Raw genomic sequence first — 12,101 nt, 5'->3', positions numbered from 1 at the left:
GCAAAGAAATTGAATGGTAGGTAAACAATTCTTATGGGATGAAATAAAAAATCATTGAGAGTCTTTGATATTGATGATGATGGGCGGGTGAAACATGAAATATGAATTTTATATCAGGTGTGTGTTGAGTTTATAGGTGGAAGAATACAGTAAAGGTTCGTAGTAAAACCCTAATTCGCTTCCTAATTTAATTAAGAAAATTCTAACACCTAAAGAACAATCATCGGGAATTTAAGACATAGTTAAAATAATTAAAATACAAGAAATGCTCTTGAAAATATTTAATTTAAAAAGTATGATCATACAAAGTAACAAAGAATAAAGGAAAGCAATATGCGCATATCACAAAGCGGTTCAGCGTCCAGGTACAGCGTCAAACAGGTACTTCAGATCATCGTCTTGACTGATCGATCAGTTTAGCCTGAGGTGGCTCCAGTAACTTGGCCAACAACGCTGTTCACTCCATCGACGATTCCATTGGCGAGATTGGTGAGCGCAGCGGGGATTTGAGTGCCCAGGCTGACCAGAGTGTTGATCACAGTCTGGAGGGTGCTCTGCAGGGCAGAAGACACCTGTCCAACGATGTTGGTAACAACACTGATAATCTGACCAACACCATTGAGGACGATGGTGACGAGCTCGCCAGCAAGACCAACAACGGTCAGAAGAATGGTTCCAACGGCCGTAACGACGACTGAGACGGCATTTCCGAGGCTGGTCAGAGCTTGGGTCAGAGTTGCAGCCAAGGTGCTAACCAGGCCAGTTACGGTATTCCCAAGACCTCCGAGGATTCCTCCAAGAATGCCAGTGCCGGTTTGGGCGACAGCTCCGGCAGTATTGGTGGCGGTTGCAACTGGACCAGCTGGGGATCCTGCAAAAGATGAAACATCAAAGATCTCAGTTAGATCCTGAAGAATAAAAGAGAGAAGGATTGGTCTTACCATAGGTGAGAGCCGCAACAACGACGACGATGGAGAGGGTGGCGACGAAGAAACGCATTTTGCTTTATTAACTTTTAGTTCGAGTTGCTAAACTGATGCCTTCTCCAACATTTCTGGGCCTTTTTATACCCAAAAACTCTTTAATTTGATGACGAAAAAGTCGGAGAAGCCACAAAAGCCTTCAGGAAGCTCGTGTAACTGAACAACTGCTCCTGTTTGCCCACGAGGCCACAAACTTCTTGGTCCAACAGCAATGTTTTGAAGATTTCGTGTATTCACGTGTGAGAAAAATTCACGAGCTGAAAAATTTACCTTACAAAACCAGATATAATTCAAACAGATGAAGTTGTTCAAACATTAATCGCATACGTTCGAGACAATAATATTTAGCGTGTGATTTGAGATAATAATTTCTGTTTTTTTTTCTCTTCTACATGTTAAACTGCTTCAATTATTTCACTATCACTCAAAAATTTATTAACAAGATATTTGTTCAACTGGTGTGATCGTTCAAATCTTCAATAGACTGACTATGATGATTGACGACTGAGAGCACATGGAGTACATATTTCAGAGCAAATATTTTTTTCAGCTCAGTTTTAATATTTCTCCACGTGAAGTAAAATTGTTATTTTTATGGATTAAACAAAATCTTTAAAAAGATCCTCATGGCCTCGTGGCCAAATAGAAGAATTTGTTCAGCTACACGAGCTTCCTGAAAGCTTCTTTGGCTTCTCCGATTTTTCGTCATCAAATTAAAGAATTTTAGAGTATAAAAAGGCCCAGAAATGTTGGAGAAGGCATCAGTTTAGCAACTCGAACTAAAAGTTGATAAAGCAAAATGCGTTTCTTCGTCGCCACCCTCTCCATCGTCGTCGTCGTTGCGGCTCTCACCTATGGTAAGACCAATCCTTATCTCTTTTATTTTTCAGGATCTAATATAAATCGATGATGTTTCATTGCAGGATCTCCAGCTGATCCAGTTGCGACCGCCACCAATACTGCCGGAGCTGTCGCCCAAACTGGCACTGGCATTCTTGGAGGAATTCTCGGAGGTCTCGGGAATACCGTAACCGGTCTGGTTAGCACTTTGGCTGCAACTCTGACCCAAGCTCTGACCAGCCTCGGAAATGCCGTCTCAGTCGTCGTTACGGCCGTTGGAACCATTCTTCTGACCGTTGTTGGTCTTGCTGGCGAGCTCGTCACCATCGTCCTCAATGGTGTTGGTCAGATTATCAGTGTTGTTACCAACATCGTTGGACAGGTGTCTTCTGCCCTGCAGAGCACCCTCCAGACTGTGATCAACACTCTGGTCAGCCTGGGCACTCAAATCCCCGCTGCGCTCACCAATCTCGCCAATGGAATCGTTGATGGAGTGAACAGTGCTGTTGGTCAAGTTACTGGAGCCACCTCAGGCTAAACTGATCGATCAGTCAAGACGATGATCTGAAGTACCTGGACGCTGAACCTCTTTGTGATATGCGCATATTGCCTTTCTAATCTTTGTTACTTTGTATGATCATACTTTTAAATTAAATATTTTGAAGAGCAAAATTTTATGTTTGGTCTTTGGTTCTGAGTCTTCCTTTTTAGTTGGTGTTCTTCTTCATGGTTAATGCAAAGTATTTTTCACTGAGGTGCAAATCGACTTAACCCTAAAGAAGCCAATAGGATAAATGATAGCTTTTCGACCTTATGAAACTAAACTCGTTGTGTATCTGTAATACATTTTATTAATTTTCCTTATTTCTTTGTTCGGTTCGTTCTAATCTAGTTTAAAAGTCCTATCAGGATTAAAATGGGTAAAATAATGATCATTTTTTAATGAATATTTCAGGTCATTAACGGCAACCGTACTTTTGTATATTCTGGTTAGAACTACACATAGTATAAATATCCAAATTTAAACTTTAAAGCTTTTCATTCAATAATACGTCCTGTTCAGTTTAAAATAATCTTTGCAATCAAACACGAATTGTTGAACATTTTTCCTTTTCTATTTTTGTATTTTCCTCAGTTATATTTTCTTTAGTTCCACTTGAGACGCACGTAACTCATCCGGGTCGAAAGGCAAAGAGAGAATCAACCCCAAACCACCCTCTCCTGCCCCCATTTCCACTCGGATGTGTTGTGCAATTCTTTGCCAACGTGCATTTAGAATATTTTGCGGATGTTTCTCACGGGTACATGGGGGTTTGGGAAGGAGGGGGGTGATCCAAAAAAGTTATAGAGTAGTGTTATGAAAGACGTGACTCTGATTTTCAATGTGGTGGATTTAATCCCCCCACAAACCTCAAGTCATGAAAAATATTATGGATGTTTTTTTTTTGGGAGGAATTTTCACCGCAGAAAATCTCAATTCGACAAAAGAACAATTGCAAATGTCGGAGGAATTTTCTGCAGAAATCGCAGAATTTTATTTAAAAACAAAAAAGATTAACAACGGCCATTAACATCTTATTTCCCATCAATTATTTTTCCTTAATCCCTTTTTAGGTATTTAAAAAAATGTTTTCTTCTTAAAAGCATCCCCCTAGAAAAGACTTCTAGCTACCCCCTAGGTGACGTTTCATAGAAATTATGTACATACATAATTTTCATTCCTTTTAATTCCATTCCGAACATGCTCCACAACATATTCCGACGATGATGGAATTTTTTTTTCAATTCTCCCCCCTGTATGTCGTCAAGGCGTCTTCATCTTTCACCCTTCACGAGGAAATTGTATCGCATTATTGAATGCATAAATTAGATGCTGTGACTTCATAATCAATCTCCATCTGTCTGATGAATAATATTGAGGACTTATATTGCGCTGTATAATGGAAAAAATCAAGAAGCCTCCAATACGGAAGAATTTTCCTCCTTTGCAGACTTGTGCAAAGAAGTCGAGGGGTTGGTTTCCTATTTTTTTTCCTTCTTTCTTTCCTTGCTCCTGCCCTCACCCTTCGCATCCGCCATTGATTGCATACGTCGTGTACGTTGGAGGAGGGTTGAAATTGAGTGATCAGCAGCATGTAGAAAACATTGAATAAAGCACATAATCCCAATGATTAATTATCTGTTTCTGAACGCGCCTGCATCGGGACGGGGGGCAGGAGGAGGACGTCATCATCGATGGCATCCCCGATTGACGTGCAATAGATCTGGGGTAATGTGCATACGGAGTTTGCGGATATGCAAGAATAATGGGAGCAGTCACTGTTAAATCAGGTAAGGAAATGATGATTCATCGGAAATTGTCTCTGAAATGTTTATCGAAGGGGGCAGGGGGCAGACTACTCTGCTGGAGCTTTTCATTTTAACTGCAATTCACCGATGCTGCGACAAGGTGATCCAGCTTCATGGAAAGATGTACGAAGAATGACTTTTCGGACGTTTTTTTCATTTAAAATTGTCGTATTCAAACGACACTCTAACTTTGCCTCTAAAATTATGCAATTTTTGTCTAATCTAATCTCTAATAGAAGCTCAACAAACGTTAGAAAAGGTTCTCAAACGCTAAAGAAAATTACGTCAAAAATAAAATAAAACCCTAACAGAAAAGAAATGTCAACCGTTAAGGAATAAACGTTATCTTTAAAAAAGGTATGTCAAATGTCAATAATATTAGACAGTAAACATCAAACGTTAAAAAACGTTACATGTAAGAATAACATAAAATAAAAGAAAAACAAAAATAACCTAAAAACATAAAATTTTAGAGAATAAATGTCAAATAAGGAAACGTCAAACATATTAGAAAAAATCTAAAGCGATTGAGAATAAATGTCATATATTACAGAATAACTGTCAAACGTGAAATAAGAAAATGTCAAACAATAGAATCTGCATCAAACGTTAGAGAATAAATGTCATAGATAATAGAATAAATGTCAAACGTTCGAAAAGGCATAACAAAAGTTAGAATAAATGTCAATCGTGGGCTGTGTGGATGTCGAAATGACGTCCGGCCCTGAAAAACATAGAAAGAAGAAGAAGAATGTCAATCGTTAGAAAAAAGATATCAAACAGTTGAAAGAAAGAGAATAATTTAAATAAATATCAAATTTTGAAATAAACGTTTCAAATACAATAATTCGGCGAAAAAGAATTGTTGGACATTAGAATGAATGTTAAACGTTTAAATAAACGTCAATCGTTAGAAAAGAAACGGCAGAGATTAAAAAATAATCAAAAAAGTGTTAAAATAGTAAAAAAAAAAATAATTAAAAATTAATATAATTAGTTTAACATTCCCTAGGAATAAATTTCTGATTGCGCCTTGGATGCGTTTTGTGCTCAGCAAAATCCCTTAATTGCCATACCTTGACAGGAGATGGTTTTTCATTCGCGGTACGTTGCTCACGTTGCCGAACACAAGACACGGCGGGTAATTACCCCTTTTCCCTGTTTTTTTTTTGCCTATTTTCCCGTCTCATCGCAGCGTACCATCATAGCCAGGTCTCTCTGAGTGATGGTCCGCGACAGAAGGACTATGCGCGGAGGTGGAGGGATTCTGATTAAAGCGCTCTCGTATACATTGTTGAACTCTCGAGAGGATAATTGCAAAAGGAATCACCACAGCGTTTCGTCCTTCTTGTCAAATTAACTTGTTCACAATTTATTGTTTGAGAATTCCAACTTCTCTGCCTGACAAATATGACTTATTCTCTTCCCTCTCATCCGCGCAATTTTCTTCACCACCACCCTCCAACCCCCCCACCGTCTCTAACTTTAGATCTGTCAGGTCTGCTTTTAACTTTTTCATTGGAAAACTCTTCACTGGGGTATTGTTAATCCTCTCCAGCAGAATACGTCACAAGAAAGCTAAGAATTCTATTAATTAAATCTACTGAATTTTTCCGAGGTACATTCTAATGCACTTTTCATGAAAAATTCTCGGGAAAAAAGCTCATTGTTCGCTTTTAGAAAAATCCCTAATCTGTGCCTTGTTATTGAGCGTTGAGCACGAAATAATTAATTTTAATGCTGGACCAGCTCTTCTCTCAACTTTTGTACTCATTCAAACCGACATTTTCCCAATTAAACTGCAAAAACTTTTAATAAAAGCCACGCGAGAGCTTTTTCCCACCCACGCGCTGATGAGCAAAAATTTCCACCCCCATTGCACGCCTCATGCCCAGCATACAGTGCTCCTGGGGGGCATCTACCGCGGAAGTCCCCGACTGACGACAGATTTGAATAAATAAATTAAATGCGCAGGAGGAATGTACCGGGGATCAGGAACGGGGGGCTACATGTTGGGGACAATGCCTCTGCAGAATTGGGTTAAATGAGCAATCAGAGAAAAAAGTTGCTCGCTTTGGAACTTTCACATTGTTTTTTTGACGCTGCTCTCTGTGCTTCTGGGACCAATTTATCGGCGTGTCCCTCTTTTGTTCGCGCCGCCACGAAAGGTGGTGAAAAGCTTAAAGGCTACATGTGGGGTAGTTGAATGTGGGACAAAAAGGACAAACTGCAGTTACATTGTGTTTTAAATTTTAACTGAATGAACTTTAAGACAAGCCAGGAGCTTCCAATTGAACTGATTTTTTTTACTCTTTAACGTTTTGTCGAGTCTCTATTTACTGCATTATGTTGTCAGTAATCTTTTCTGAATTGACAAGGAACTGTAGGAAGAAAAAGCTTTTTGTTCAGTTTTAGATGTAATTCTAATCTCGAATATACTATTTTTTATTTGAAAAAAAAACAGAATTATTAATGCTTGATAACTGGCTTGATACATGACGTGTACTGCACGATTACTGTATAAGAAATACTGCGTAAAAAAAACTGCTATGAGTAAATATTCCTTTGATAGTTCCTGAAGGTTATACTGCAAATAATTACTGCATGAATATTGCAATTTTTTAATATTTCATGTTTGCATCCAGATTAAAGCAAGATACTGCAAAGATTTACTGTTTACTGCGCTTAAAATGCATAAAGTTGTCTTTCAAGTATTTTTAAATATCTACATGAATACAACATGGTTGCTTCTTGGTTACTGGAAACTGCCATATGTTTACTGCATTACTTTGTGGTTACTGATTAAATACTTCCTGTTTTCGTCACGGTTACTACATTTGGAGCTTTTTCGTTACTGCATTATTTTTTCAGTTTACTGCATTATTAGGTTTTTGGCTACTGCATGATTGCTTCATGGTTATTAAATACTGCATTTTTGTATCTTGCTTACTACATCGGGGCATTTTGGTTGCTGCATCATTACTTCCCGGTTACTAAATAAATACTGCATGGTCTCCTGGTTACTGAATTTAGGGCTTTTAGTAACTGCATGATTGTATTCTTATTACTGCGTGAACACTTTATGGCTGCTTCGTGGTTAGATAACTTTTTAGTTGCCTCAGGATTGCCTTTCTGACTCATTGTGGAGCATCTTGGTTACTGAATTTGGGATTTTAGGTTACTTCAAGTTTGTATCTTGGTTACTGCATATGGAGCTTTTAGGTAACTGCATGATTACTTCCCGACTTCTGAATAAATATTTCTTATTTGGTTTCTGGTTGCTGTCCGTAAACAGCATAGACAATCTATGGTTACTGCATGTACTGCATACTTGTACTGTACATACATATACTGTACATACATATACTGCACAATAGTTTTTCTTACAATGTAAATAATGCAAATTTATTTCAAGGTTACTGGCATATAAATTCTACACGGAAATAGAGCATGAACAGAGTAGAAAAAATCAAATCTAAAGACGTTGCAGTTATTTTAGAAAAAAATAACATAATACATAAATCAGTAGCAGTAAAAGGTGATAGAGTAAGCAGCTTTTATTTGAAGCAACATAATAAATAATGATACCAAATGTGCATTATCCGATTTGTTCACAGAATTCAATCAAAGGGACTAATTGGATTGATTACGAATTAGTCCACATCACCCCAGTCTCCGCTATTATGCAAATATTGTTACGTTTAGAAGTTAATTGAATTGACGTTGAAAATAAATAGTTATTGAAAGTTAAAAGCAATTTGATTTTGAATAAATTTTTGGAATAACGTCCCATCACACCCGGTGGGATAACCTTATTTCCGCTGGTCATCAATTATCCTATAAAATATATTTGTTCATCAATTGAAAATTTCAAAAACACCTTCCATAATATGTAGCAACTAAATTTATCACCTGTAATTAAATATTTATTGTGCTGTTACCAACTAAATTCCCACCAAAAGCGAACAAATAGTTGTTGTCCCTTTTTATTTGAAATTTTGCTTCATTAGTGTTTACATAGGTGGATGCAATGTATATATAGTTTGGAGATAGTTTTACCATTTTGATGAAAACATGCATGTAAATCCATTTTAATGACGAAACGTGTTGAAAAAAAAAGCACGTGAGGGGATGTCCTTTGAGCACATCATTGTGCATCGGATGGAGGAGCTTTTAGTGTGATGAAATTTTCAACAAAGCTCAACAGCTTTTTCTCCTGGCAAACACCACCCCCCCCCACCACCCACACAGGTCCATTCTAAAGCATGCAATTACGCAAATTAACAAAATTAATGATAATTGCAATGGAATTCATGCAAATATGATAAATAAAGTGGAATGCTAAATGGATGAAAATTGATTTACATTGCGCCTAAACCTTTTGATTACAGCTCACCCTGCACCGTGTGCGGGTGAATAAGTTGATTGGAGGTAACATAATTCAATGGAATAGGAGAACACTTGATGGCGTTATTGCAAATTCACATACTTGTGAACAATTTGAAAGGCTACAGTTGACCAAAAACAGGCAAAGTCAATTGAAATGAATTTTCAAATTAATTTAATTTGTTGACTAAAAATATTTCACTAAAATTAGGGGTGGAGAGGCTGATTAGGTGTCAATAAATCAATTATTGATAAAATATTGATCAATCACAGATCAAATGTGATTGCTCAATAATTGATACTCTATGCGAATCTATACATAACTCAAAATTCACACTATATTGAGTCAATTTTGACTCAATCAATTTTTATGAAAATAATTGATCAACTATTTAGCAATTATTGTTCCTCAAAGGAGTTCATGCACCGACCATGTAAAAACTTCCTCTATCGCAGAACAATTTTAACCCATTCCACCTTGTAGGGAATAAAAAAAATAGAAAAATCGCGAGAAACTCCCCAATATCCACTGAGATAATATAGAAAAATAAAAATAAAAATTACCAAAAACCCTTAAATATTGCAGAGCCATTTGCAGTTTTTGTCCATTTAAAAAATACTTTTGTAGACTTGTCGCGCATCTTCCGCGCAGGTTTTCATCTTTTTTAAATTAATTTTGCATAATCAATAAAAATGTCAATTTTCTTGTATAATAAATGTTTATTATTAATTTAAAAAATAAATAAAAACTCCGCGGAAAATGCACGACAAGTCTACAAAAAAGTTTTGAAACATTTTCTAGAGGGACAAAAATTGCAAATGGCGACAAAAAGTTTCGCATTTTTTTCCAACCTTTTTTTTTGCATTTTTCTATGCAGTCCCAGTGGATATTGGGGAGTTTCTCTCGCTTTTTTTTAAATGTATATTTTTATTATTCTCTACAAGATGAAATCTGTCTAAATTGTTCTGCGATAGAGGAGGTTTTGTGATCCGTGCATGAATTCCTTTACTCATCAATTAATTGATCAATTTTTGCCCAATTATTGACCAATCACCTATTTTCCACGCAACATTTGTCATATTTTTGTACATTTCAATGTACTGGAGAAAAAAAGCTTTTTATTTTATAGCATTGAACATAAAAGCTATTATTCGAGTTTCTTTCTCTAGTGTTCAAGTTATTGAGAAAATTCTTTAAAAAAAAATGTGAGTTGTTCTAAAAATTTCAATACAATCAGCCTAGAGGTTTTCGAAAAGTTCATTTACTACAGACACATAAAAAGTGCTGAGTTTCCACTCAATGTCTTCTCAATCAATTTCTCTTCTCAGCTTTAATAAGAATTTGAGGACAATTAATATAACTTTCACTTTTGCTCTCTGGTTCGAAAGACGCCGATTTGACAAAAAAAATAGGGCAAAACAAATGAACTTTTTAACTAATTTATGAACCAAAAAACACAATTTTCCTTCCCACAAATCTTTTACTTTATATTATTTTTCTTGGCAAAAGTGGAGGATAAAGTGCCAGAATTTTATTGGTTTCACAAAAGTTTCAACACTGAAACATGAAAAATAGGGGTTTACAATTAAATAAAATTAATGAAATTTTCAATAATAAAAATAATTTACAAAAAATAAATTTTCTTCGCGATCGTGCGGGAAAAGCTTTCATGTGTAGAATTGATTTTTAGTGATTGATCAATAATTGATCAATAATTGAGCAGGTATTGCCTATCAATCAGATTAATCAATAATTCACCATCTATGTGAATCTAAATTGGTTCAATATTGAAATTGTAACGGAATATTAGTTAAAAATATTTTTCAACTTTCATTATACTTTCAATTAATTCAATCTATTGTCACACGAATCATCAATTAACCCTTTTACGCTCTTTGGGTCATACGTAGACCCAAACTCGAAACATTTTATTTTTACAAATTTTTATAAAATTGTTTTATGAATTTATTGTTTTGCGTAAGAACTATCCTCTGAGAGCAGTTTCCATATTTCATGTGGTTGCTAACGGGTTAAATAAGTTTCTTTTATGTTGATGATTTATTTAGAAAAAAAAGAGCTTTATGTAGGGATGAAAAAATCGCCAGATAAACACCCCTTGCCTTTCTTATGATAAAATTAATTTGAATCTCTTCACAAATGATTCTTTTGTGAGTTTTTCCTTTAGTTTGAAATTTTTCTCTTTAATGTTTGAAATGTGGCCAAAAGATGAATATGTGAATAATTTCTATGGCATTGGTGGTGGAAATGCCATAAAGAGAGGATCTGTGTGTAAGAATATATCAATAGAATATAACTTTTGTGAGGCAGACAAACCAATTTCAATATCTGCAATTCAAATTTCCCATACATGCAAATTCTTCTTTTCATATCTCGCCCAGCAGCATGGTGAGAATTTGCTGCTACTCCACCACATCCTCCCCTTTTTCAGCACACACACATAATTTTTATATTATTTCCCACCCCCCACCCCACGCTCACTCACCCCTAAATCGATATGTGGAATCTATTAGTGCCATAGATAGATAGGAATAATGCTCATATATTTTAGTGGATTTCTCATCGTCTTTTGAAGTTCAGGGGGTGGAGACGGGGAGTTGGGGGGATTGGTGGAGAAGGAGATCGTCTGGTTGATGCTGTGGAAGCTGGAAGGGTGTATGCAGAGGGATTGTGGTGTGAACAGACATGAAATATTTCTTGCAAAAGCTCATCATTGCATGTTTTGCAAATTCCCATGAATAATTCTCATCATGTGCAGTTGTTGTGTATTTGCCATGAGTACGATATGTTGGTGGAGTGTCACGCTCAGAGTTCTGCGTCGCTGAGAATCAAGATTTCCATCCATGGACACCTCGCAGTGCTTTCACATCTAATAAAACTCACTCTTCACCATCCAGATGCATTTCACCTGTGAGATTTAATCTTATACGTTCCCATCACATCCGGATGCTGTTTGTGTAACACAAAACTTTTCTTCATACTCCACCCCCCCCCCCGCCCTTCCCTTTTTTTGCAGGGGTGGGATATCAACGAGGAGGTTTTGGGTGCGGAGGAAGTCCCCAAGATTGCTTTCCACCCACTGCTGCCGCCCCTTTTTGTGTCACACAAGACACTATAGTTTTCTCAGGTGAATATTACACAAGAAATATAAATATTGCAGCACATACAGGAGATGTATAGTTGAAGATTTTATACGGTGTTAGTACATGACACCTATCAGGATATATCGACAGAGATTGCAGTACAGTGAAGCATCGCTTTATGTCAAAGGTAATTTGGTAAGAGAAATCATTTCTTACTATTATTTTGTCTTTAATCTAAAATAGATTAAGAATATAAATAATTAGAAAACTTAGAACAAGATATAAAAATTAAAAATTATATACATACACGATACTCTATTCATTAAAATCAGTGCCACTAGCGAGCGAAATGCAAGAGGTCAAAGTGAAAGAAAGATTGTGAAATGTTGAAAAACGTATCTTCCACTTTGGTTTACCAAAATGACTACCAAAAATTAACGG

At 36.3% G+C, this 12,101-nt stretch overlaps 1 protein-coding gene across 1 annotated transcript; it reads right to left on the bottom strand.

The window, feature by feature from the left end:
* Positions 1–266: 266 nt before the first annotated feature.
* LOC129794952 (uncharacterized) lies at positions 267–1,038 on the bottom strand. Its single transcript, XM_055835890.1, has 2 exons — positions 942–1,038; positions 267–871 (listed from the first exon to the last, which is right to left on the bottom strand). The coding sequence occupies exons 1-2, from the start codon at positions 997–999 to the stop codon at positions 417–419; spliced, it is 513 nt and encodes a 170-aa protein (XP_055691865.1). The 5' UTR covers positions 1,000–1,038; the 3' UTR covers positions 267–416.
* Between the last annotated feature and the right edge of the window lie 11,063 nt (positions 1,039–12,101).

The sequence above is a fragment of the Lutzomyia longipalpis genome, chromosome 4 (genome assembly GCF_024334085.1).
Source record: "Lutzomyia longipalpis isolate SR_M1_2022 chromosome 4, ASM2433408v1".
NCBI lineage: Eukaryota > Metazoa > Arthropoda > Insecta > Diptera > Psychodidae > Lutzomyia > Lutzomyia longipalpis.
The sequence above is the reverse complement of the archived record's forward strand: the minus strand, read 5'-3'. Positions and strand labels throughout refer to the sequence as shown.

Bases quoted from the DNA above. Each gene is read 5' to 3' on its own strand.
- LOC129794952 (XM_055835890.1), bottom strand. From the start codon at position 999: ATGCGTTTCTTCGTCGCCACCCTCTCCATCGTCGTCGTTGTTGCGGCT. The intron at 872-941 runs GTAAGACCAATC...CATCTTTTGCAG, and splicing joins TGTTGCGGCTCTCACCTATG to GATCCCCAGCTGGTCCAGTT.